The sequence below is a fragment of the Mauremys mutica genome, chromosome 2 (assembly GCF_020497125.1).
Source record: "Mauremys mutica isolate MM-2020 ecotype Southern chromosome 2, ASM2049712v1, whole genome shotgun sequence".
Classification (NCBI taxonomy): Eukaryota; Metazoa; Chordata; order Testudines; family Geoemydidae; genus Mauremys; species Mauremys mutica.
Window position 1 is genome coordinate 78,453,361 of NC_059073.1, and position 26,766 is coordinate 78,480,126.

Here is a 26,766-nt window from a genome sequence, read left to right on the forward strand (position 1 = left end):
TATCCTAGCAACATTTTTGTCATCACCCATGCTTTATACATTGCTCTTAAACATTTTCATTGAAATATATTTATTTAGATGCAGGCATCAAGTATTGGGAGTAGCGGGGTTAGTCTTTATCTACAAAAACAACAAGGAGTCGGTGGCACCTTAAAGACTAACAGATTTATTTGGGCATAAGCTTTTGTGGGTAAAAAAAAACACTTTTTTTTACCCACAAAAGCTTATGCCCAAATCATAGAATATCAGAGTTGGAAGGGACCTCAGGACGTCATCTAGTCCAACCCCCTGCTCAAAGCGGGACCAATTCCCAACTAAATCATCCCGGCCAGGGCTTTGTCAAACCTGACCTTAAAAACCTCTAAGGAAGGAGATTCCACCACCCCCTAGGTAACCCATTCCAGTGCTTCACCACCCTCCTAGTGAAAACGTCTTTCCAAATATCCAACCTAAACCTCCCCTACTGCAACTTGAGACCATTACTCCTTGTTCTGTCATCTGCTACCACTGAGAACGGTCTAGATCCATCCTCTTTGGAACCCCCTTTCAGGTAGTTGAAAGCAGCTATCAAATCCCCCCTCTCTTCTGCAGACTAAACGATCCCAGTTCCCTCAGCCTTTCCTCATAAGTCATGTGCTCCATCCCCCTAATCATTTTTGTTGCCCTCCGCTGGACTCTTTCCAATTTTTCCACGCCTTCTTGTAGTGTGGGGCCCAAAACTGGACACAGTACTCCAGATGAGGCCTCACCAATGTCGAATAGACGGGAATGATCATGTCCCTGGATCTACTGGCAGTGCCCCTACTTATACAGCCCAAAATGCCGTTAGCCTTCTTGGCAACAAGAGCACACTGTTGACTCATATCCAGCTTCTCGTCCACTGTAACCTCTAGGTCCTTTTCTGCAGAACTGCTTCCTAGCCATTCAGTCCCTAGTTTGTAACAGTGAATGGGATTCTTCCATCCTAAGTGCAGGACTCTGCACTTGTCCTTGTTGAACCTCTTCAGGTTTCTTTTCTGTATCCTATTCCTGCCCTCCAGCGTATCTATCACTCCTCCCAGTTTAGTGTAAACTGCAAACTTGCCGAGGGTGCAATCCACGCCTTCCTCGAGATCATTATTGAAGATATTGAACAAAACCAGCCCCAGGACCGACCCTTGGGGCACTCCGCTTGACACCAGCTGCCAACTAGACATGGAGCCATTGATCACTATCCGTTGAGCCCGACAATCTAGCCAGCTTTCTATCTACCTTATAGTCCATTCATCCAGCCCATACTACTTTAACTTTCCGGCAAGAATACTGTGGGAGACTGTATCAAAAGCTTTGCTAAAGTCAAGGAATAACACATCCACTGCTTTCACCTCATCCGCAGAGCCAGTTATCTTGTCATAGACGGCAATTAGGTTAGTCAGGCATGACTTGCCCTTGGTGAATCCATGCTGACTGTTCCTGATCACTTTCCTCTCCTGCAAGTGCTTCAGAATTGATTCCTTGAGGACCTGCTCCATGATTTTTCCAGGGACTGAGGTGAGGCTGACTGGCCTGTAGTTCCCCACATCCTCCTCCTTCCCTTTTTGAAAGATGGGCACTACATTAGCTTTTTTCCAGTCCTCCGGGACCTCCCGCCGATGGCCATGAGTTTTCAAAGATAATGGCCAATGGCTCTGCAATCACATTCGCTAACTCCTGTAGCACCGTCGGATGCAGTGCATCCGGTCCCATGGACTTGTGCTCATCCAGTTTTTCTAAATAGTCCCAAACCAATTCTTGCTCCACAGAGGGCTAGTCACCTCCTCCCCATACTGTGCTGCCCAGTGCGGCAGTCTGGGAGCTGACCTTGTTCGTGAAGACAGATCTGTTAGTCTTTAAGGTGCCACTGGACTCCTTAGATGCCAGTAGTAAACTATGAAGCTAATTTATGTTGGAATTACCGTGCTAACTCAGACCAGTGGGGCAGTCCCACTGTTGGGAAGTATGTAGTAGGTAGATTATGGAATAGCTTGCCTATTGGTTTCCTAGACTTCCCTTGTTAGAGGTCAGCATATGCCTTTAAGCATGAAGGTTTATGTACCCTGTTCAATGTAACTGAACGTTCTCACTGTTCATATAAACGTCTAGTGATCTCTTCCTAAGCCCTACTAGATCCCCTGCCTCCTCTAAATCCTGCAGCACTGAGTTCCAGTAGGGCTGTTTGTGGCGGATGGGAGGGGGTGTCAATAAGCATCTTCAAAAGTATTTCCTTTTATTGATCTTTATCATTTACATTTTTAAAAGATGTCATTAAATACTTCCTTGTTCTTGTATTGTGGCAGAAGATAAACAGGAGCAACCAATTTATTTTCTCTATCGTGTTCATTTTGTACACCCCTATGATGTCCTCTCTTACTAACTACCCTCGTAAACTAGATGGGCCTCGAGCTGGATTCTCTAGTCTGCCAAGGCCCTTTTGCGCAGTCTAAGTGGCCCCAAATGCCAGTAAAGTAGTAGGAGATGAACAGTGGAGAATGACCTTCATGTGCAGGAGTGCTCTCTTCTGTCATAAACCTGCCACCTACACTAGCTGTCTCCCGCTTATGCATAGTGCACAGAGAAGGGTGGTGGAGGGTGTCGGAGGCAGAATAGGGAGCGGGAGGAGGTGCATTGGAGAGGAGCTCTGCTAGGTCTGATCCTCCACTGGTGTAAGGGCTTGGCTACACTTGCAGATGTGCAGCACTGGGAGTTACAGCTGTGTTTGTACAGCTGTGTAGGGAAAGCGCTGGTGTGTGGCCACACTCACAGCTACCAGCGCTGCAGTGTGGCCACATTTGCAGCATTTGCAGCGCTGTGGGAGTGGTGCATTATGGGCAGCTATCCCAGCGTTCAAGTGGCAGCAACGTGCTTTTCAAAAGAGGGGGGTGGGGTGGAGTGTGACAGGGAGCGGGGGGGAGAGAGAGAGAGTGGATTTTTGGAGCCGACACTTCAGCTCCCTGCCTTGCAAAATCTGAAAATTTCCTCAACCCCTCATTTACTCTTAACTGCAAACAGCCTGCAGACCAGATAAGCAGCTGCTCCAACGGACTCCCTTTCTCCCCCTCTCCCCGCTGTTTCTCTCCTCAAGCAAACACTCATCCCCCTGCCTGCCTCATTCACAGCAAGGTAGTGGGTTATCTCAATTGATTGTTCACAGTCAGTTACAGATTGATCACAGCAAACAAGAGCTGTGTTTGTTTTTTAGATAAGCAGCTCCCGAGCCCCGAGTTCACAACAAAACAAAGAGAGGCATCATGACAAAACAAAGAGTAATTTAGTTAAAAGCATTCTGGGATATCTCCTAATACCCTGGAGGCCAATAACAGCGCTGGTGTGTGGCCACATTTGACGAGCAGCGCTGCATCACCAGCGCTGCACTCGTTATACCCCAAGCAGACCAGGTGTACAGCCAGCGCTGCAGCCAGGGAGTTGCAGCGCTGGATGTGCCTTGCAGGTGTGGAGAGTTACTAAGTTGCAGCGCTGTAAAGCCTCCACCAGCGCTGCAACTCTCCAGTGTAGCCAAGCCTTGAGTTAGGCTGCCCCTGTGCAGCTATAACGTGTGCTGGGGTGGCATGGTTCTGAATCAGTGAGCACAGCTGGCTGTCTGCAGCCCCTCTCCGCACTCGGTACCATTATAGAATATCATAGTATTTGCACTGTTTTCCATCTCATGCCTTATACAGACTAACTTTTCTTTTTCTTTTTTTTTTCATTTTGACCACTGCTGCACACTGAGCAGAGGTTTCCATTGAGCTGTCACACAGAGATGCCCAAGTATCTTTCCTGTGTTATCCATTGTTGGATTGTTAAGCTTTGTCTACACAGAATTCCCCTGCCTGTGCACACATACTCGTGCTAGCTCTCATCAAGCTGAGCCCAATGGGTATGTACTCGGCCATGCTTCAGCTGCCACTACCCTTGCTACCGCGGCTACGTTGCTATTTATGCTCGCACTAGCTCGATGAGAGTTAGGGCGAGTCTGTACATGAGCAGGGGAATCACACCCCTAGCTTGCAATTTAGAGACAGCCTAAGGGCATGGCTACACTTGCAGATGTAGAGCGTTGGGAGTTAAACCAGCCCTCAGAGACCACAGCAGGGAAAGCGCTGCAGTGTGTTCACACTGTCAGCTGCAAGCGCACTGGTGTGGCCACATTTGCAGCACTTGCAGTGGCATTAGGAGCAGTGCATTATGGGCAGCTATCCCACAGAGCACCTCTTCCCATTCTGGCACTGAGACTCGTGGGAAGGGGGAGGGGAGGGTGTGGGGCATTCTGGGTTCTGTCCCAATGCCCCATGATGCATCGCTTCGCATCCCCACAATCCCTGTGCTTCCATCCACATTTGGCACCATTTTTCAACCTTTTTTGTACTGCACACTCTGCCTTCCCTTTTGATCGGGGGAATGATCCTGAACTGCTGAGGAATATGCTGATGGGTCTCGCCAGCACATCATGAGTTACTCCTTAAGCTACAAACTGAGGAGTCTGAGGATGATGTCGACTCACATAACGCATACGATGCGAGATTGCTTGTGGCATTCACGGACATGCTAACCACCGTGGAACATCGCTTCTGGGCTCGGGAAACAAGCACTGAGTGGTGGGATCACATCGTCATGCAAGTCTGGGATGACGAGCAGTGGCTGCAGAGCTTTCGGATGAGAAGAGCCACTTTCATGGGACTGTATGATGAGCTTGCCCCCACCCTGTGGCGCAAGCACACGAGTTTGAGAGCTGCCTTGCCGGTGGAGAAGCGGGTGGCTATTGCAGTCTGGAAGCCAACAACTCCAGACAGCTAGCGATCGGTCACTAACTGGTTTGGAGTGGGAAAGTCGACCGTTGGAATTGTGTTGATGCAAGTTTGCAGGGCCATTAATTGCATCCTGCTCAGAAGAACTGTGACTCTGGGTAACGTGCATGACATTGTGGCTGGCTTTGCACCAATGGGTTTCCCTAACTGTGGAAAGGCGATAGATGGGACGCATATTCCAATTCTGGCACCAGCCCACCTGGCCTCCAAGTATGTTAATCGGAAGGGGTATTTCTCTGTGGTTCTCCAGGTGCTTGGGGATCATCCTGGGCATTTCATTTACATTAACGCAGGCTGGTCCAGAAAGGTGCATGATTCACGCATCTTTCGGAACACAGGCCTGTTCAGGAAGCTGCAAGCCGGCACTTTCTTCCCAGACCAGATCACCGTAAGGGAAGTCGAAATGCCTATTGCAATCCTTGGAGACCCTGCTTACCCTTTAATGCCTTGGCTCATGAAACCCTACACAAGGAGCCTTGACAGCAGCAAGGAGCGGTTCAACAACAGTCTGAGTCTGTGCAGAATGACAGTGGAGTGTGCTTTTGGCTGTTTAAAGGGCCGCTGGTGCTGTCTGCATGGAAAGCTGGACCTGGCTGATGACCACGTCCCCACGGTTATATCCGTGTGCTGTACCCTCCATAACATTTGTGATGGGAAGGGTGAAAGATTCACTCAGGCATGGACCTCGGAGGTTCAGCACCTGGAAGCTGAACACTGTCCCTACATTTTCCACAGGAGTTTGTCCTGGAAGAAATCTCGCTGCTGAGGGTGACCTGGGAAGCAAGGGAGTAGTCTTCTACTACAATGTGGCTTCCGCCCTGGCCCATGTGCAGCAATGGTCCCCCCGCCCATCACGGCACAGTGGTGCGGACATGTTAGCCTTACTGGAACAAGGAACACAGTAGCTCTGTCAAGGAACCTGCGCAAGTGGATTTCCCAGCTTCTGCATGAGACCTTTGAAGAGATCACTGAGGCCGATTACCACGATGTGAAAGAGCACATCAACGCCCTATTCAGCATCTAGGCATTCATGCAGCCCTAATCCTCCTCACCTCAAGAGCCCACACCAAACAACTTCATTCCCAAAATAAAAGCCGCTTACCGGGCACCTCCTCTGGTGTTTGTCCTTCCCCAAGCACCGTCTGCTGCGACTGGCTACGTTCCTCCTGGCTTGAAAACAGCTCCTGGCTGCATGCTCCTGGCTGCATGCATCCCTCCTCCTCAGCATCCTCGCTCCTGCTTTCCTCCTCCTGCCTTGTTGAACTGGGCTCTGAAGTGTCCATGGTGGTCTTTGGAGTGGAGGTGGGTTCGCCCCCAAGTATCACGTCCAGCTCTTTGTAGAAATGGCAGGTCGTGGGAGCAGCACCGGATCAGCTGTTTGCCTCGCACGGTTTGCGATAGGCATACCGCAGCTCTTTCACTTTAACAACTGCAATGACGGCAGGGCAGTAGAGTTCAAAGTGATGACCAGAGTGACTAGAACAGGCATTGTGAGACACTTCTGGAGGCCGATCAGAGCACATTAATAGACCAGGGTGTCCACACTGGCGCCGCGGTGCTCCAGCCAGGGCGCAGCAAGCGTTATGCTTCTCATGGAGGTGGATTACCAGGAGTGCTCCAGCCGCGGAGTCCAGGAGCTCTACATGTCTTGCCAGTGTGGACGCGTCATGAATTAGGGCGCCCAGGGCTGCTTTAATGCGCTCTAACTCGCAAGTGTAGTCAAGCCCTAAGTTAAATGTAGGCTTGGCAGAATTCAATTTTTATTTTTTTTATAATTTCTGCAGATAATACTGATTATTTTTAAGCATTTTTTTCAGTTTTAATCAACTTAAATTTTCACAGTTGAAGGAAATTATTAGGGGGAGGGGTGTTGCACAATAATTATTCAATGACAGTAGATGGTGGGATGCAAAGAGGTGTAGAGGTTTATAACTAAGTCCCTATGTCGTTCGCAATATTGTGGAAATTGCAATTCTTGAAATATTAGGCTTCTACCACCATTTTTATTTTAATTGTCTTACTTTGCACAGTCACCAACTTTGTGTACATTTTGAGAGTGCAATTAGTACTGCACTAACATTCAATGCCTACAGCAATTGTGTTAAGACTTTTAGTCTTCACTCTTTTTTTTGAATGAATGTTATATAGTTGCCGCAAAATGTCTGGTTATCAAAAAAAAAATTAGCAGGCATAACATAATACTGGAGTATTGTATCATTCCAGCACATTTTTCTTAAATTTTCTTGGCTTTTCCAAATTACAGCTATTAATAAAGGTCCATTATCACTTTTCCACTGTTTTCCATGTCTTGTCTACAACTCAGCCATGATTGAAGATTATTCAAGTAGGGCCTTATTTATAACCATTAAAACACAAATTGTTAACATTACATGTCAAAATATATAAAGTAAATATGCTTAAATAAACCTCTAAGTTCTCAAGTATCAAAATTGATGGATAGTTAAAAAAATGCTTATTATTGGTGGAAATATTTTTTCGTGTGTGTGTGTGCATGGTGAAATTGACATTTACTCACATTTTCTGATGAAAAACCCAGTCCTTCCAAACCTAGTTAAGTGTATGAAAAATTCAAATGACTTTTTCCACCACTGTGCTTGTTTGTCTCTGCTATACATGGAGGTATTTTGTAAATAATTCTGTTCATTTTAACTTTTCCAGTTTCCCTACTACTGAAGGGAAAGGTTTACTGGTCTGTCACTCCTAGGATTACCCCAAGCACTTAAAAAAATAATAAGAATAATTTAAAAAAAATAGCTAAAACATTTACTACTCTTTTGTCCTCTGTCATATACCAGATTTTAATAGGAGATTACAAAGTTTAGTAGGCAACTTTTACTCCTTAATTTTTAAATCCCTCCAGCACTCTTGGATATAAATTATCTGATCCTGAGCTTAATTGACTAATTAGGACTATCCTTCCTAAAGTGCCCTTGAAAAGAAGAGGCAGTTGGCATCATAGCTAACTTACTTGCACATTTAAATGGGTTATACATAGCAGCAAACTTTTATTATTGCTATTGTTTTACTTGATCTGTATTATGTTGTGTAAGTATGGTTGGGTGTGTACTTCTCACAGAAGTGACTTTCACAAATCCTGTCCAGTGCTTAATTTGTAATGAAAGAGGTGCCGGGGCTCAAGCAATTAGGTGGCAGGACTCAAGCAATTGTTTTTCTTTCATAACTGCCAGCAAGTTAAAGTAGATGAGTGGGCTTTTCAAGGGCACTTTAGGAAGGATAGTCCTAATTAGTGAATTAAGCTCAGGATCAGATAATTTACGTGGATAGAAAGCTGGCTAGATTGTCAAGCTCAATGGGTAGTGATCAGTGGCTCCAGAGAATCATAGAATATCAGGGTTGGAAGGGACCTCAGGAGGTCATCTAGTCCAACCCCCTGCTCAGAGCAGGACCAATCTCCAGACAGATTTTTGCCCCAGATCCCTAAGTGGCCCCCGCAAGGATTGAACTCATAGCCCTGGGTTTAGCAGGCCAATACTCAAACCACTGAGCTATCCATCCCCCCAGAAATGGATTCTGAAGCTTTTGGGGGACAGGTTCCCTCTGCTGGACCAGGAACTTGAACCCTGGGCCCTCAGATTAAAAGTCTGATGCTCTACCAACTGAGCTAGCCAAGCTCCATGCCTAGTTGGCAGCCGGTATCAAGTGGAGTGCCGCAAGGGTCGGTCCTGGGGCCAGTTTTGTTTAATATCTTCATTAATGATTTAGAGGATGGTGTGAACTGCATTCTCAGCAGGTTTGCAGATGACACGAAACTGGGAGGAGTGGTAGATACGCTGGAGGGTAGGGATAAGATGAGACCTAGACAAATTGGAGGATTGGGACAAAAGAAATCTGATGCGGTTCAACAAGGACAAGTGCAGAGTCCTGCACTTAGGACGGAAGAATCCCATGCACTGCTACAAACTAGGAACCGAACGGCTAGGCAGCAGTTCTGCAGAAAAAGACCTGGGATTACAGTGGACGAGAAGCTGGATATGAGACGACAGTGTGCCCTTGTTGCCAAGAAGGCTAATGGCGTTTTGGGCTGTATAAGTAGGGGCATTGCCAGCAGATCGAGGGATGTGATCATTCCCCTCTATTCAACATTGGTGAGGCGTCATCTGGAGTTCTGTATCCAGTTTTGGGCCCCACACTACAAGAAGGCGTGGAAAAATTGGAAAGAGTCCAGCGGTGGGCAACAAAAATGATTAGGGGGATGGAGCACATGACTTATGAGGAAAGGCTGAGGAAACTGGGATTGTTTAGTCTGCAGAAGAGAAGAATGAGGGGGGATTTGATAGCTGCTTTCAACTACCTGAAAGGGGGTTCCAAAGAGGATGGATCTAGACTGTTCTCAGTGGTAGCAGATGACAGAACAAGGAATAATGGTCTCAAGTTGCAGTTGGGGAGGTTTAGGTGGATGTTGGGACGAACTTTTTCACTAGGAGGGTGGTGAAGCACTGGAATGGGTTACCTAGGGAGGTGGTGGAATCTCCTTCCTTAGAGGTTTTTAAGGTCAGGCTTAACAAAGCTCTGGCTGGGATGATCTGGTTTGGTCCTGCTAGTGAAGGCAGGGGGCTGGACTCGATGACCTTTTGGGGTCCCTTCCAGTTCTGTGAGCTAGGTATATCTCCATATATTTATTATTATTTATTATTTAGTTGGGGATTGGTCCTGCTTTGAGCAGGGGGTTGGACTAGATGACCTCCCGAGGTCCCTTCCACCCCTGATATTCTATGATTCTGTATTCTATGATCTCCTAATTTATATGGTTAAATATCAACATTGCTTAAACACTAACCATTCTTCATACTAATTATCTTTTTGCTTTGTTTTTTAAGCAGCATCACAGAAGGTGACACGACAAATCCACCTGAGAGTGCCCCTGTTTCTTGCTACCCTTGCAACATGATGCAAACCGAATCAAAAGAGCCTGACAGCAAGCTGCCTTTTGGAAACCCCTCAGCTGAAGCTCTGCCTTCTAGGTTGTCCTGGCCAAACCATTTTTCTGGAGCTGCCGAAGGCTTAAACAGGAACGATTTTCTGCTGGATCCAAGCAGGAGTTATAGTTATCCAAGACAGAAGACTCCAGGCACACCAAAGAGAAACTGTCCAGCCTCTTTTACTTTCGACTTTGATGGGTGTGAACTCCCCGCTGGGTACACGCAGTTGGCCACAACAGAGTTCAGCAGCACCATCTCCAGTTGTCCAAAGTCAGCAAGCTACTCTTTAGAATGCACTGATGAGAAAAATCTGGCAGTCAGCAATGCAAAGCAGAGTCTTTCGTGCCCTGCCTTACCTCCTCGTGCGCCAAAATCGAACGATGAGAAGCCAGTTCTAGACACTTGTCCTCTGCCTCTGAAAATAGACGGTGCAGAGGAAGAATCTCAGACTGGTTCACCAGACCTCTCAGAAGATCAATATCCTGTTAAAAAGGGCATGCAGAACGTTTTCTCTGTTTCTTACCCATTTTCGTCTCCCTTCCACCTTCAGTTAGCACCAAGGTCTTGTGGCGATGGCTCTCCCTGGCAACCTCCTACAGACCTTTCTGGGCTCTCAATAGAGGAAGTATCTAAATCTCTGAGGTTTATTGGTTTATCAGAAGATGTCATATCATTCTTTGTTACAGAGAAGATTGATGGCAATTTACTCGTTCAGCTTACAGAAGAGATCCTTTCTGAGGACTTTAAGCTAAGCAAATTGCAGGTTAAGAAAATACTGCAGTTCATTAATGGCTGGCGGCCGAAGATGTAGTTCAGTGATTCTGACTGATGTTTAATGAAACTGTGTGAGAGACGTGCTAGAAATGCTGGGGCTAGTACGTCATTTCCTGTTTTTGCACTAAAAGCCCTTTCTGTAAATAATAGTGGAAGAAATTCTTACTATGCAGATAAAGTTTTAGAGTGGTGAACAGATTTTTATATGTCAATAAAAATGTAGAGAACCCATAGAGGTGTGCCTTGTGCATCACTGAACATTCAGCAGCTGCTAAATCTGGACGTTAAGGGAATTAATTTTTACTCATGTAGTCTGTCAAGACATAGTATTTATTACTGAACAATGAATATGAAAGACCACACACAACTCCAGTTTACAGTTTTGTGTTAACAGCAAAAAATGCATTTCTTCTGAGGTTATTTCTGTTCAGATTATTGGCAACATGCCATGACTTAGTTTTTCCTTTTCTACTGTTAATAAAGGATATGATCAAACCTATAAAATACCATTTTTAACATTGTATCTGAACTTTTTAAAGAGTTTTAAAACATCCTTTGAAATGCCACTAAAACAGTATATTTTGCAGGATAATTTTACAAAAATATCTTCATGACTACCTAGATAAATTTGCCATGTTACTGCTTCTGAGTAAAACACTTATATATGAAATAAATAAATAAAGCTTAGTGTTCCTGAAAATAAAGAGCCTGCTTATCTGGTTGACCATGGGGGAAAAAACGTTTGCTACTCTGAACTATTCTGTTCTTGCCATAAACCAATGAAGAGTTCATGAGCCGTAGATTTCAAAAGGTACTTTGTTATCAAGTGAGTCACTTATTAGTATGACCTATTTCTGGGAAAGGCAGCTTACTTCACCAAATCAGTTCACATGTTTCTTTGGCAGATCCCGATGTGGCATGTAGCAAGTTGAGCCTTTTGTTAATTCAGCCATTCCATGTCCCCATCACTAGGAGAAAGAAACCCAATTTGATTAATCTTACTGTTCTGATGAGCTCCATGAACCCATCCGGACTCTGCAATGAGATCTATGCAGGCAGATAGTCGCACTTGTACAGAGTCCCCTTGAACTAAATCATTGCTGAGGTACAAAAGCACACTCACTCCCTGTAACAGTGCAGACACTGAAATGTAGAGAGAGGATTAAATACGCTGGGTGAGAGTCTGTGCTGTCTCTCTAAGGCCTTGTCTACACTAATGTTGTAAGTCGCTGTAAGTTACACTAGTTAAATTACGTAAGTTACATAATTTACATCGACTTAATGTGGTGTATATACCATGCTATATCAGTGGGAGACGCTCTCCTGTCAACACAGTGTCAACCTCCAATTGAGGTGGATTAAGTCAACAGGAGAGCGCTCTCCCATCGACTTATCGTGTCTTCACCAGACCCACTAAATCGATGCAGCAGTGCTGATTTAGCCCATAGTGAAGACAAGCCCTAAGACCCAGCACAGAACTAGGAGAATCTGGGGAGGATAAGCTGACTTACAGCCACATTTTCAGCCCTTCCAATTCTGGGCTGCTTGGGGGGCCAGAGTGAACCTGGCCAGTAACTTAGGCAGCCCTCAGCAGCCTGTCGCTGTCTACCTATGGGCAGCAGAGCTGCTGCTGCCCTGCGTAGCCCACACCTGCCTGCCTTGTTATGCCCTGCTTTTGCACACCCTTATGCCAGGATTTGCAAGGAGATCCTCAAAGACAGCCTGTGGCTAGCCTCCTCAATTCCTGCACTAGGGGGGGTTCACCCATGGCCAGACCCAGAGACATTACAGTGCCTTAACATCGTTCTGGCTCCTTCCCCTGGGGTACAGCGGCCTGAGCAGGGGGTGAGAATGTTTTTGGCACACAGAAAATTAACTTTTGCCATTGGTGGGAGAATAGTGGAAGCACTGAGACTAGGCAGAGAGCAGACAAAAGCTTGAGAGACTGATTTAATATGTCTTCTCAACCACTCTGAGGCACAAAAAGGGGAATACCTACAAACAATCAAAATGGTTCCTGTGACCTGGACAAATCTCAGGTAATGCCTTAGTGCAAAAGGCAGGTTTATTCTTTGCATTGCAGTAGCATGCAGAAGTCCCAGTGTGGGACAAAGGCCCTATTTTGGTGGGTGCTAAACATCCATCTAACCCAAAATATACTTGCATCCGAAGCATCCGAAGAAGTGGGTATTCACCCACGAAAGCTCATGCTGCAAAACGTCTGTTAGTCTATAAGGTGCCACAGGATTCTTTGCTGCTTCCAAAATATATAGAAATTCCGTGCCCTAAGGAGAGTTTATAATTGTAACATTTGACAAATGGCAGATTGATACAACAAATCAATGACTCCCTAGCTGCTTTTTGTTGCTTCTGTTCAGTAGAGTTTTAAAATATTTATTCAACATTTACATTTACTAATTATATTTTTAAAGTGCAAGTAAAGCTAAATTGGATAAACTCAAATACTGTTCAGAGTTAAATGCTAGTCTGTCCGTAGGGCTGTGTAGGATGTAATTACTATTTATTAGCCCTAACTAAATCACATGGACATATTCAACATTGGAAGGCTCAAACTTTACACTTAAAAGTATGTGTGTGTTTGGTACCCATGTTACTCTTGGAAAAGGTTGGATGGGTTGCAATCTTGATAACATTCAGGCATCTGAGATGGGTTTCAGGACATTAAAAAGCACATAGCAACTGGGCTTCTTTGAGTACAAACTGGATGCATATTGCTGTGTCTCTGCCTCGCCGGTTGGTCTGTTTTTGCTGACGATAGCATACTGGAATTTGAAAGCTGGGTTCTGATGCATCAATACCACACCAGCCTACTCTCAAATGGAACAGGCCACTAGGAGTATGTCTATGCTGCAATGTAAGCCCAGGGTTAGTAGAACTCGAGCTAGCAGACCCTGGGTTTGTTAACCTAGGGCTTGAGCATCTACATTCATTTGTACCCCAGGTTAAGAATTGTTGAACTCTGGGTCCCAACCTGGGGCGCCAGTGTCTACGCTGTATTATGCTGGCCAAGGTCCAATCCCCCATGTACCAGACTTTGTAGTGCCCTCCAAAAAGGTGGCCTCTCTAGCCCATTGTTGGTGGTGTGGTGTGAGGAAAAACTTGACTATCACCAAACTTCACTGTCCAGAGGACAAATAAAGCCGATCTGTGGAATTGCGTGATACTTTTGGCAGCGTCCCAGAACACGAATCCAGTGGAGGTGTTTTGACTCAGGTTCAGCCCATCCAGCCCTGTTGGTTGTTGCAATTTGTGCATAGACAGAAGGGGAGTTAGGCTTTAACCTGAGTCGAACCCTGGGCTCACATTGCTGTGTAGAGACACACACACCCTCATGAAGAACAGAAGAATATAATCATGTTTGCAGATGCAGGTTCTAAGTACAAAGTCCCAGCTGAGACACAATTGCAGGCCAATCAGATTTCTACTGTGCTCCTTGAAATGGCTTGTTCTGCCTGGGGATTTCTTAGATATCTTTATGCATAGTTCATTAATGTGCAACATTTCCTCCCACTCCTTTCAAAAAGTGGTTCACAGGCTTAATTTTCCATTTCTTTATTAGATTTTTATATACTAATAACTGTCAAAATAGGACTTTTCCAGGCCTGAATAGCTTAAGAAAGCTGCCTGCTTGACCTATGGGCCTGGCTTTTTAAAGGTATTTAGGTATTGCAAGACCTAAGTCACCTTTAAAAAAGGGATTTCTCCAAGTCACTTTGGCCCAGATTTTTAAAGCTCTTTAGGTGTTGCTGCACTCAGCATTGCAACATCTCATTTTCAGAAGGGATTTTAGGCACTTAGGGCACGTCTACACTAAAAACTTAAGTCAACCTATATTAGTGGGAAGCCAGGAACCTTGCTGCATCCAGGCTCCCAATGTGGAGCCAGGACCCTGGGAGCAGCCCAGCAAGGAGCGGGGAGCCCAGGCAGCAGCCTGGCTGGGAACAGGGAGGACTAATCTTGTCAATTTTATGGCTCCAGTATGGAGTCGTGAAATTAACAAGACTGACAGCTACAGCCCATGTAAGTCATGCAGTGTCTATGTGGATACTGCGTCGCCCTGACCACGCCAACATAAGCCCCATGCTTCTCGTGGACGTGGAGTTACGTGGGTGTAGTAGGGCACTTACATCGGCAGGAGCAAGGCTGTAGTGTATACACTAACATAGGCCGCCATTAGGTGCCTTACATCAACCTAACTGTGCAGTGAAGACCAGGGCTTAATCTAAATTCCATCGACTGCCAATGGGATTTAGACCCCACCTGCCATTTGGGTTCCTAAATCAGGTGTTGCGAAGCTGAGCACAGCATAGCTTTAAAAATCTGGGCCTTAGGAGCTTAAATCTAAACAATCTAAAAAAAAGTGCAGCATTTTATAACTAACATTTCAAAGCTGAGCACCTCCTAGGACAGGGGTTCTCAAACTGGGGGTCGGGACCCCTCAGGGGGGTCACGAGGTTATTACATGGGGGTTGTGAGCAGTCAGCCTCCATCCCAAACCCTGCTTTGCCTCCAGTATTTATAATGATGTTAAATATGTAAAGAAGTGTTTTTCATTTAAAAGGAGGGTCGCACACAGAGGCTTGCAATGTAAAAGGGGTCACCAGCACAAAAGTTTGAGAACCACAGTCCTAGGAGGTGCTGAGTGCCCTACAACTCCTTTGAAGTCAATGGGAGGTGATGGCACTCAGTCCTTCATAGGACTGGGTTCCTCTATGAATATGTAACTTTATCACACTGAATAATTTTTAGCACTTTCTCCTTATCTGAAACACACTATTCTGTGTTTCCAGGCATTTTTTACAACTTGACAGCTGGATTACATTCACAATCGAAATACATTCATAAATTTAGAACTTTTGGGTGTTTTATTCTGAGTGAGGCATTTTGACAAGTGTTTTGCATACAAGCAAATTCTTAAATTCCAGATGGAAAACCAGACTTTACTCTTGTCAGTCTCAAGTTTTATGCTCTTTGCTGTGGATTTGAAATAGCTTGTGTTTTTCCTTCTAAAGCTAACTGTATCCCTTGAGTTCAGTTCAGAGATCCAGCACCTCCAAGACTGGGTGCTAAAATCACATGCTTATCAGAGACCCCCTTCTTCCTACAGCAGAATTCTATCCCTGATTTTGGATTTCCTTGCTTGTGAAAATCGGACCAATGATAATTATTGGTATTTGCAATAACTTTCTTTCTTTTAAAAGTGCAAATTGTGGAACACTATCCTGAATTGAATCCTTTTTATCCTTTTCTGTGGCTTGTTGTGCACTGCCCCACTATGTTAATACGAACGGAACTAGGTACCTTTTAGTTTGTGCCAACAGGATCTACATGGGTAGTTAGAACACTGTACAGAGCACATCCCTCTAACGTGCTTTGCCAGTCTGTGTAGACAAGTCCTAACAGAGAGGACTTGCCTACTTTTGTAAGGGGGCAGCAACAAAATTATTTTTTTCGGAGCAGGGGACTTAGGAGAAGCTCAGGTTCTCTTTAAATAGTTGTATATTACTGCCTGTCTGACTTAACAAAGTCTTACTAAAATCAGTTAATTGTGTATCTTAATATTTGAATAGCTTTTCCTTACTTTTGCTGTATTAAAACTAATAGTTTAGTGCTACAAAATTAGAGGCTGAAGACACTTGATCCATCCAATACAAGAAGGAAAATGTCTTTTTAAAAGCTTTCTTTGCAGCTAAGAATCAGTGGATTAAAGCACTTAATATTTTATATCCTTTTTGTCAGTATCACCATTTTAATTGTCGTCTTTAATTGATTTTATTTCACGACACTATGTTTAACAGCTCATTGTGTGAATGGATGCAACATTTTAAAAACCTTTATTTTAAATCTGTTGTTAAGTACTTGAAGTGCTTTCTGCTACAGCTTCCTCTTGAGACAACTTCTTGACTCCCGACTAATTAAAATCTGTTAATACAAGTCATTTACATTTTAGGTATCTATCACGGGCAGCGAGCTGGATGTTGGAGGGAAAGATGTAGTGGCTGAAGGCAAGCGTGTGTGGAGCTGAGGTAGGCATATGACCTCTTTAGGAACCACAGGAGGAGCATACTCAGAAGCAATACTGACTATACCATTCAAAAAGGGGAGCACACTAGCTTCCAGGTGCTAGCAGGTGTGTGAAGGAGAAAAAACCTGGCCACAGGCCTAAATCACCCAGTAGTTGCCTTTGAGGGTATGTCTACACAGCAAAGAAAAACACCTGGCTGGCCCATGCCAGCCAACTCAAGCTCACCGGGCTTGGGCTGTTTCATTGCTATGTAGACTTCCAGGCTTGGGCGGGGAGCCTGAGCTCTGGGACCATTCCACCTCGCTGCGTTCTAGAGCCTGAGCTCTAGATGAGTTGAGAAGTCTACACAGCAATGAAACAGCCCCAAAAGCCCTAGTTGGCTAGCTTGGGCCGACTGCAGGTGTCTAATTGCTGTGTAGATATGCCCTGTGTGCGAGTAGTGTTGCAATGCTCAAAGTGAAAACTAGAGGTTACTAATGAAATCTGAGGTGGTGGGAATGTGAGTTCTTTGATTAGATGCAGCTGTGTATTGCATGTGTGTATGCATGCCCAGCGCACCAGAGATGGATAACTTCACCTAGAAGTACCCATAGAGGCAGTGCTCAAACCCTGCATCTGTAGCCCCTCCCCAGGCTGTATAAGGATAGTGCCACCCCAACCCCCTCAGTTCCTTCTCACCACTGGTGGCTAGAATCAAGGCCCTGTGTGGTGTCTTCACCTCACACTTTTGCTCTCGGTTTTCTGAGAACTTTTCTTGTACATAGTAGTCAGGGCCAGCTCCAGGCACCAGCCGAGCAAGCTCGTGCTTGGGGCGGCAGATTCTAAGGGGCGGCATTCCACCCAATCCTAGGGCGGCACGGCTGCCCTACTTTTTTATTTATTTTTATTTATTTATTTTTTGCTTTGCCGCTGCCCTGCGCCCAGTGGTTTTGTTTTGTTTTTGCTTTGCCTCCGGGTCCGGCCGCCCTGCACCCTGGGGGTTTTTGTGGTTTTTTTGGCTTTGCCGCTGGGTCCATCCGCCCTACGCCTTGTTTTGTTTGTTTGTTTGTTTTTGCTTGGGGCAGCAAAAAAGTCAGAGCCGGCCCTGGTAGTAGTCCATTAGGCTTAGTTTAAATCTTAGATATAACTGCTGGTGTCCTTCCCCAAGCCATGTGCAACCTCAGAGGAGCAGTGTCTTCATCCTGTGGATGTCAGGTGATGTCTAGCATTTTATCAGAGTAGAACTAAACCTTTCTGTTCCTTACCTTGTCTGTCTGTGGGCCTAATGAAGGCTCGAGCAGTCTCTCCACAGACAGTCTCCAGGTGGATAACTTCCTGTATCATGACAGCATATGAAGTACCCCAGGCTACGCCTCCTCAAGGGGTGGGATACAAGCTCATTCCACGAGAGCTCAGGCGACGTCAGTGGCATATCTAAATGACATTCCTATATTGTGTGCAGTGTTGCTGTAGCAAGGTGGGTGAGGTAATACCTTTTATTGGACCAATTTCTGTTGGTGAGAGAGACAAATCTTTCGAGCTTCTACAGAGCTCTTCTTCAGGTCTATATTGGACATTTGCAAGGTGGCCACTTGGCCCTCTGTGCATGTATTTGCAAACCACTCTGCCATTACGGGAAGGCTGGCCTGCAGTCCTCTTTTAAGTAGATGCCAGGCACTATCTGCGAGTACTGCATGCGAGTCACCCACCTGGAATACACAGCGGCATCTACTCAGAAAAGTCAGTTACTTACCTGCACCTGTTGCTCTCTGAGTTGTGATGCAGACGTGTATTCCCCAGCCCAGCCCCTATCCCCTCTGCATTGGAGTCTGTACTTTGGACATTCAGTGTGGGGAACTGAGAGGGGTCTGAGCAACGCCACCCTTGTACAGCAGGGTGTGAGCACCACCCCTACGGGTACTGCTAGGCAAAGTTTTCCAGCTCCATCATGCAGGGTGCGCACACCCACATGGAATCCACGTCAGCATCACATCTTGAAGAACAACAGTTGCAAGTAGGTCACCGGTTTGCCTGTATTGTCACTAATATGGTGTGATAGCTAGGTAATAAGTCAGTTCAGAGGCCTTGCTGCAAGTTAGGGGAAAGTACCTTTCCATTAATGATGTCTTCAACTCCTAATAATCTAAGAACTGTTCATATTTGACCATCTATGTTCATAATTGATTGAAAATCTCGTGTATGATTCTTCTTGATTCTGGCAGTCTTCTGTGTATTTTTATCTATAACCGGAATAACTTCTAGCTTTAGCTGTGCTTTGTATAGTCAAAAAGGTAATGTGACAGGATCCCCAGGGTGCAGTCAGGGACCGTGAGACCACTGTATCCCCTTAACTCTCCAGCCTGGGCGCTCTCTCACAATGCCTTGCTAGTGACCAGCAGCAAACCCCTCCAGGTGCTGCAATCACTCAGCACACCTGCATGTGGAGCCCCACAGCCAGCTAGACTGCATGAATGCTCCCAGAGCCACTCATGAATCGCACAGAGAAAAGGCACCAGAGCCAAACCTCCTCAGCTCCAAGCACTGTACCTCAGGAATATACTGTCTTGCACTGCTCAAGATGAGCAGTGCAAATTTATTAATTGGTTCACCACTTCCATAGGCGGCAGGTTTGTATAATTTTTGGTGAGGCCCAAAATGGTGGTGCCCCCCCCACCTGCTCCCGCCCTGTAAGCCGATATAAAATGAAGCAACAACACGTCAGTGCCACACGATTACAAGGGTCAATTAAAAGCGGAAAGTCAGAAGCAGCACTTGCCTACTTCAATATACAGTATTATATTTTGTTGCACCTGTTGTGATGAAGTGGGAATATTCTTAATATTTTCTCTGAATACTGTGTGGGTGCCTCAGTTTCCCCTGCAAGATACCAACTGAAGGTGTTGGGGACAAAGAGATCAGGTGGCCTCCTTGTCCGGAAAAGACACAGAGGCCAGAGGAGGGAGTGTCAGTTTGGAGCTGGCTGGGGAAATGGGGAGAGACCCAGAACTTGGTTCTGGGCTCCCCATCCCCCAAGATGGACCTGACAGAGGGGTTCTGTTTTCTGTACCAACAAGCTCTGTTTAAACTGTGTTCCCATCATCTAATAAACCTTCTGTTTTACTGTCTGGCTGAGAGTCAGATCTGACTGCGGAGTTGGGGTGCAGGGACCTCTGGTTGCCCCAGGACCCGCCTGGGCAGACTCGCTGTGGAAAGTGCATGATGTGGAAGGGCATGCTGAATGCTCCGAGGTCAGACCCAGGAAGGTGTAAGCTTCTTGCCCTGGAGACAGTATGCTCCGAGAGAGGAGGCTCCCCCAGAGTCCTGACTGGCTTTGTATGGAGTTGTTCCAAAGCATCACAGCATCCCCTTCCACACCATGCACTTCCCAGAAGTCTGCACAGGTACTGACACTCCCTCCTCTGGCCTTTGTCTCTTTTCCAGGCATTAGGAGGCCAGCCGATCTCTCTGTTCTCCAACACCTTCCGTTGGCACCTTGCAGGAGAGTGGCCCAGGCCATCAGTTACCAGGAGACAGAGTTTCAGCCATTCTCTGTGCAGACAGCTCACACTGTCCCTCTAGGGCTCTACAACAATCACACCCCCTTATCCCACCATCTAGATCCTTGAGAAATGCAGAGAGGAAACTGAGGCACCCACACAGTATTCAGAGAAAACATTAAGAACATTCCCACTTTGTAACACCTGTATACGACTAGTTATATACTTTAAAGGGGTGTAAAATAGTCAAGTATCGTGCTAAACAAAATGATACTCCAAACTGACCACCAAATTTAAGTTGCACGTTTTTCCCCTCAGGTGAGAGCTCTGGGGTTGGGCTGGGGATGAGGGGTTCACAGTGCAGGAGGGTGCTCAGGGCTGGGGTGCTGGGGGTGCAGGGACTGGGGTGGGGCAGGGCTGAGGATAAGGAACTTGGGATGCAGACAGGCTGCCCCAGGGTTATGGCCAGAGAGGACTCCCCCCCCCAGTTACCGGCAGCCACAAGCTCCAGGGGACGGACCCCTCCGCCCCCCCGCAGCATACTCACTCTGCACCACAGTCACTGCACATGCTCCTAGGGACTCTCTCAGGTCCAGAAAGCCCACTCGCCTCTCCTGTGGTGGGTACCGGGTGTCACAGAGTCCCTGGGCGATGCTCTGGAACTGCTCCTCACAAAGCCAGTCAGGACTTTGGGCAGCCTCCTCTCCCTTGGAGCAGACTTTTTCAGGGCAAGAAGCTCACACGGCTTCACCTCCTGGGTCTCTCCTTGGAGCATTCAGCATCCTCTGCCCCTCCATGCCCTTCCCACAGTGACCCCGCCTCGGCGGGGTCCTGGGGAAGCCACAGGGTCCTACCTCCCCACTTTGCAGTCAGATGTGACTCTCAGCCAGCCAGTAACACAGAGGTTTATTCAATGACAGGAACAGGGTCTAAAACAGAGCTTGTAGGTACAGTGAACCGGACCCCTCAGCCGGGTCCATTCTGGGGGCAGTGAGCCAGACCCCCCTTGTCTGCACTTCACGCCTGGTCCCCAGCCAGCTCCAGACTCCCAAACCCCCTCCAGCCCCCACTTCTCTCTGCTCAGTTCCTTTCCCGGGCCAGGAAGTCACCTGATCTCTTTGTCTCCAACACCTTCAGCTGGCACCTTTGCAGGGGAGGGGCCCAGGCCATCAGTTGCCTGGAGACAGGGTGTCGGCCATTCTCTGTGCAGACAGCATCACACTGGCCCTCTAGGGCTTTACAACAATCACACCCCCTTATCCCACCATCTAGAGCAGGGGTCGGCAACCTTTACTATCAAAAGAGCCATTTTGCCCCCTCTTCCACTAAAGAAAAATAGTCTGGAGCCGCAAAACATAACACTGCTTATAAACTTTTAAAAGTTTTAATCTTTTTTTAATTTTACCTGTTACAACAACAGAATACAACAAACAGAAGTGCAGTGTGCATGTGTAGGCCTACTTTGAAATAAATTAAACACTGAACTATGCAGGCCTTTTTGAGTCCTTCCCGTATTTGTGTAAAATTAAAATAAAACGTAGCCCACTTTAATATAAAAAAACATATAGTTGCAGCTTAGCAGTTTTAAAAAAGTAAACATAAAATTAGGAACGTTTTTTGACAAGTCCATTTCAGTGTGCTCTCATCCTCTTCGGGTTTCTTTCTCGGCCAGCAATCAACCGAAGCACCTGAACATACAATAAAAAACTACATCAGCTCTGGGTCTGAAATAAATGTTTTTTTCTGAATAATAATAGCCTATTAAATGCTAGTGTTCTCACCTGTTTAATGTGACTTCTGTTTCTGAAGCTAGATGCTGATCTTCCCTATGTCGGGGCTGTAAGATGTGACTTTGATCTTCACACAGGACTGTAGGCTCTCATTTGTGAGGCGGGAGCGATATTTGGACTTTATGAAGTTCATTCTCGAGAAAACTTGCTCGCATAAGTATGTTGAGCCAAAGATGGACAGGACTCCAAATGCATACTTTTTCATGTTCATATACGTGTCGGAATGGCACTCCATGTTTCAAAAACAAGTTTGTCGGGTTTGGGGAGGTTTTCAATATCATTCCATTTGTGCTCTTTAGCGAGAGTAGCCTTCTGACGGGCGACTTCTTCGAGATCCGCTGTCAGGCTTTTGAACTTGGACACCCATAAGTCTTTATCCACTATGTCGGCCAGTTCAATTTCAAGATCGGGCTGACTTATCCCTGTGAATGTGGATATGTTCAGCAGGGATGGGTCGATGTCCAGCGGTGTGACAGGGAAGGACAGATGTTTTTTTCCTTTCTGAACTCGCTGAATTTTTCTCCAAATGCAGCTTGCATTGCCATAATTGCACGGTGTAAATAATCACAATTTATGTGATTGTTCTCTTCTTTGAACTCTCTCAGGAAGGGGAAGTGAGAGAGCGTACATCTCTGGCAAACACTGTCATCTTGCGCTCAAACGCGAGAACATCCTCCAGCAACTGCAGGGCCGTGCTTCCCTTTCCCTGGAGATTTTTATTCAGCGTGTTTAAGTGACTTGTCATATCCACCATGAAATAAAACTTTTCCAGCCAATCGAGGTCTCCCAGTTCGGGATAGCTGAGGCCTTTGCTTTCCAAGAAGGTTTTCACATGTTCCAGACAAGCAGTGAAGCGTTTCAGCACGTCTCCCCTTGACAGCCACCGAACTCTGTTGTGCAGCAGGAGGTCCAAATATGCGCTCTCGACTTCATCTAACCATGAACAAAACTGTCGGTGGTTTAACCCATTTGCAATTATTTTGTTCACTATCTTAATAACAAGGTTCATCACTTCCACACATTCAGGGGGGAATGTTTGAGCGCACAGTGCTTCTTGGTGCAAGATGCAGTGAAACGTCATCAGCTCTCGATCCAGCGACTTTTGAAGTAAATTCACAAAGCCCTTCTGTGCTCCTCTCATACTAGGTGCACCATCAGTAGACACTGACACCAGGTGAGTGGTGTTTATTCCTTTGGCTTTTAGACAACTCAAAACAGCCTCACAAATGTCCTGTCCCCGCGTTTGGCCCTTTAGCGGTATGAGTTCAATCAGTTCTTCCTGCAGCCCATCAGAGTTCACATATCTGCATAACAGTGCTGTCTGCTCAATATCGTTTACATCACTTGACTCATCACAGGCAATTGAATATGCTTAAGCTGAATTGATGTCATCAATTTGCTCACTGGTGATGTTTGTTGCCATTTTAATGGTCCTGTCCTTGACGGTCTTTGCAGAGAGAGGCATTTCTTTAATTTTCTGAATAATTTCCTGTTTGTTTTTGAATTCGGAGAATAGATGCTCTGATATTTTTATGAACAATTCTTTCATGTATTCTCCGTCTGTGAACGGCTTCCCCCTCCTTACGATCTCATGAGCTGCCACAAAACTAGCAGCTGTTGTTGAGTTTGGAGAGTTGATCCACTTCTTGAAAGTATGTTTGCTCTGCTCAACTTTCCGTAGTAGTTCCGAAATCGCTCTCTTTCGCCCATCTTCAGTTGGGTACTTTTCAGAAAATGCTGAGTGCTTGTTTTGAAAATGTCTTTCAACGTTACATTTTTTGTTGTTTGCTAATTTCTCGCCACATATCAAGCACACAGGTAAGCCAGCGTCGTTGGCAGTGAAGGCAAAGGAATCTGTCCATGCAGAATTAAACTCTCTGTTTTCTTCTGAGATTTTTCTTTTTTGGGATGTATTCATGGTTAGCTTACCGCGGGGGTCGCACACTCAAGAAGCCGCCTGCAGGTAAAGGCGAAGGCTATAGACGTGGATGTGATGCATATTTTAATTGACAAATTATAAAAACTTTTTAAAAATTCAATGTTAAAGTATCACCTCGAACTCCAAGATAACTGTGCAACAAAATAAACAAAAATAAAATAATATATAAATAAAAATTAAATTAATAAATAACCGTTATTCTTTTTTTTTCTTTTGTCAAGGCCGAAGGGAGCCATAACAAGGAGGCTGAAGAGCTGCAGGTTGCAGACCCCTGATCTAGAGCCTTAAGAAATGCATTGGGGAAACTGAGGCACACAGACAGTATTCAGAGAAAACATTAAGCACATTCCCTCTTCATAACACCTGTATACGACCAGTTACATACTTTGAAGGGAGTAAAATAATCAAATATTGTGCTAAATACAATGATACTCCAAACTGACCACCAAATTTAAGTTGCATGTTTTTCCCCTCAGGTGAGGGTTCTGGGGTGGGGCTGGGGATAAGGGGTTCACAGTGCAGGAGCGTGCTCAATGCTGGGGGTGCAGGCTTTGGGGTGGGGCAGGGCTGAGGATGAGGAACTTGGGGTGCAGACAGGCTGCCCCAGGGCTAGGGCCAGAGAGGACTCCCCATCACCACCACTGGCAGCAGCAAGCTCCAGGGGAGGGACCCCTCCTCTCCCCTCTGCCCCCCACAGCACACTCACTCTGCACCACAGTCACTCCACATGCTCCAAGGGCCCCTCTCAGGTCCAGAAAGCTCACTCACCTCCCCTATGATGGGTACTGGTGGGCGGAGGGAGGGTTTGCCATCACAGGTGGCCTTCCATGTTGCTGCCCCTCACCATAACTTCACTGTGGATGGGGGATGGGGCTGCCCCTTGCCCAGCCTGGGGCAGGAGTAGGGGCTGGGGCTGGGGCAGGGGGGGAATCATAGGGTCAAACACTCATGGAAGCCCCAGCAGCTGCTAAGGTGAGTGATGTCTGTCTCCTGGCCGGAAGTCCCCTTCGCGTCTCCTCCAGGTAGGGGGAGGGGAGGGGAGGGGAGGGCTGCCAAGCATGGCACGGCCCCCTCCACTCCCCTCCCCCTCCTGAGGTGCTACAGCACCAGCAGCTTGCATTGCTGTTATGCTGTAGCCCTTAGGTGGCGGCAGCAGCAGCAGCAGCAAGGGAGAGAGAGACGCGCGTTGCGCGCTCTTTACGTTCAGGCAGGGAAGCTCCGGGGAGGGGGGGGAAGCTCCAGCCCTGGCGGCGGCGGCGGGGGGGGGTGAGAGGCGGGGGCGGGGGGGCACTCCAAGCAGGGGAGAAACCCAGCTCCAAATATTGGTGGAGCAGAGCCCCTGACTGTGAATATTCCTGGGGCTTTAGCCCCAGGAGCCCATATAAGTTGGCGCCCATGCTGGCTGCGGGTCGCTGCTCCAGGCCAATGGGGGTGGCAGGAAGCAGCACAGGCCGAGGGATGTGTGTAGGATGTTCAGAGAATTGGGTCACTTACACCCCTGTTTATGTAACTGCTGAATTTGGTCCAGAGACTTCTAGAGTAAGCAGGTAAAATTTCTGTGAACCTGAATTTGGCTCCAAGGGTATATCTACACTGGAAGCTGGGCATGTCAGGCTCCTGAGGACACACTCGTGCTAGCTCTCATCAAGCTAGCATGCTAACAAAATATTGTAGCTGCAGTAGTATGGGCAATGGCGGGAGAGGCTAGCAGCCCAGAGTACAAACCTGTCCAGACTAGACCCCATGCATATGTTCTTTGTGGGCTAGCCCAAGCCTCTGCCTGCACCACTGTGGGTGCCTGGATATTTTTAGTACACTAGCTGGATGTGAGCTGGCATTAGTATGTCTCCTCAAGCTGGGAATCACACCTCCAACTCCAAGTGTTGACATATCCCGAATGTTAATCTCTTGCTTTGCACACACAAGAATGAAATCTGCTTCAGCACATTGTCCCCTTGGAATGAAGGTACAAGTCTCGTAAACTGTACACCCTGAAAGGGCTTGGTTGAAACATAGTGCTGGATAATAGCTATCTGAATTGTACATGTTTATTTACATTTAAACAATGCCAGTTAACCAAATCAGTGCTCTGGCTGTATCAGCTGCTCACGCAAAAGCCACAATGAGCAGGACAATAGACCTTCAAGATGCTGAAATGGCATTGGAGTTGGTCCAGGTTGCTTCCTTCAAGAAGGTGAAGTGGTAGTATTCTAATACAATTAACTTTTAGTTTAGAAATTAGATGGAATGACTAGAAAATTTTAAATTGTCTTAAAGGTCTTGGAGAACCAGAAAAAAAAAGAAAAATAAATAAAGAGAACGTGGATGAGGGGGTCAAGAAGTGCTTAGTCGATATGGCATCAGATAAAACCAAAACAAACAACAAAAAGCCCTAGCTTCTGTGGAGCAGGTTAATTTTTTTTAATGTTCTCTTGAAGGACGAGCTCCAGACATAAGAAAAGTCATGAACTGAAAGCACTTCAGGACTCCTACTTTTCACCAGTAAAGATTGTACCCAGTCAGGGGAGCTGAAACAATTTGTACGGTGGGGGGGGGGGGGGCTGAGAGCCATTGAACCAAACTGCAAACCCCTGTATATAATGGAAACCATTCCAAGCCAGGGGATTCTGCAGCACTCCAGCACCCCTAGTTCCAGCACCTATGTACTGAGCCAAGTATGTAATAATCTTAATAAAATATACCCAGTTGTTTTCTTCCTTTTTTAAAGTTATGAGCCAGTGTGGGATGTCTAGTTTACTCATATAGGCCCTGATCTGTACATTAACTGTAACACCTTGATGTGTGTTTACTGACAAAGTATTAATTAACAGCTTGAAATGTGGTCACTTCCTTCCGTCCAAGATTTGTTTTAGCTCATTTAAAAAGTTAAAGTGTTTCACTAAACGCGATGGACCCAGTGCTAGAACCTCTGTAGGGAAATTTTCATTCTGAGACAA

The 26,766-nt window shown here is 46.3% G+C and overlaps 1 protein-coding gene across 2 annotated transcripts in view; it reads left to right on the forward strand.

Annotated features, from left to right (window-relative positions):
* GAREM1 (GRB2 associated regulator of MAPK1 subtype 1) overlaps positions 1-11,258 on the forward strand; it is a 136,308-nt gene extending 125,050 nt beyond the window's left edge. Inside the window, exon 6 of one of the 2 annotated variants that reach the window (XM_045007180.1) lies at positions 9,686-11,258. In XM_045007180.1, coding sequence (XP_044863115.1) covers positions 9,686-10,595 — 910 coding nt within the window. In that variant the 3' untranslated portion in view covers positions 10,596-11,258. Of the gene's footprint in view, positions 1-9,682 lie in introns of both variants that reach the window. The other variant, XM_045007179.1, reaches the window with a different exon arrangement.
* The last annotated feature ends 15,508 nt before the right edge of the window (positions 11,259-26,766 follow it).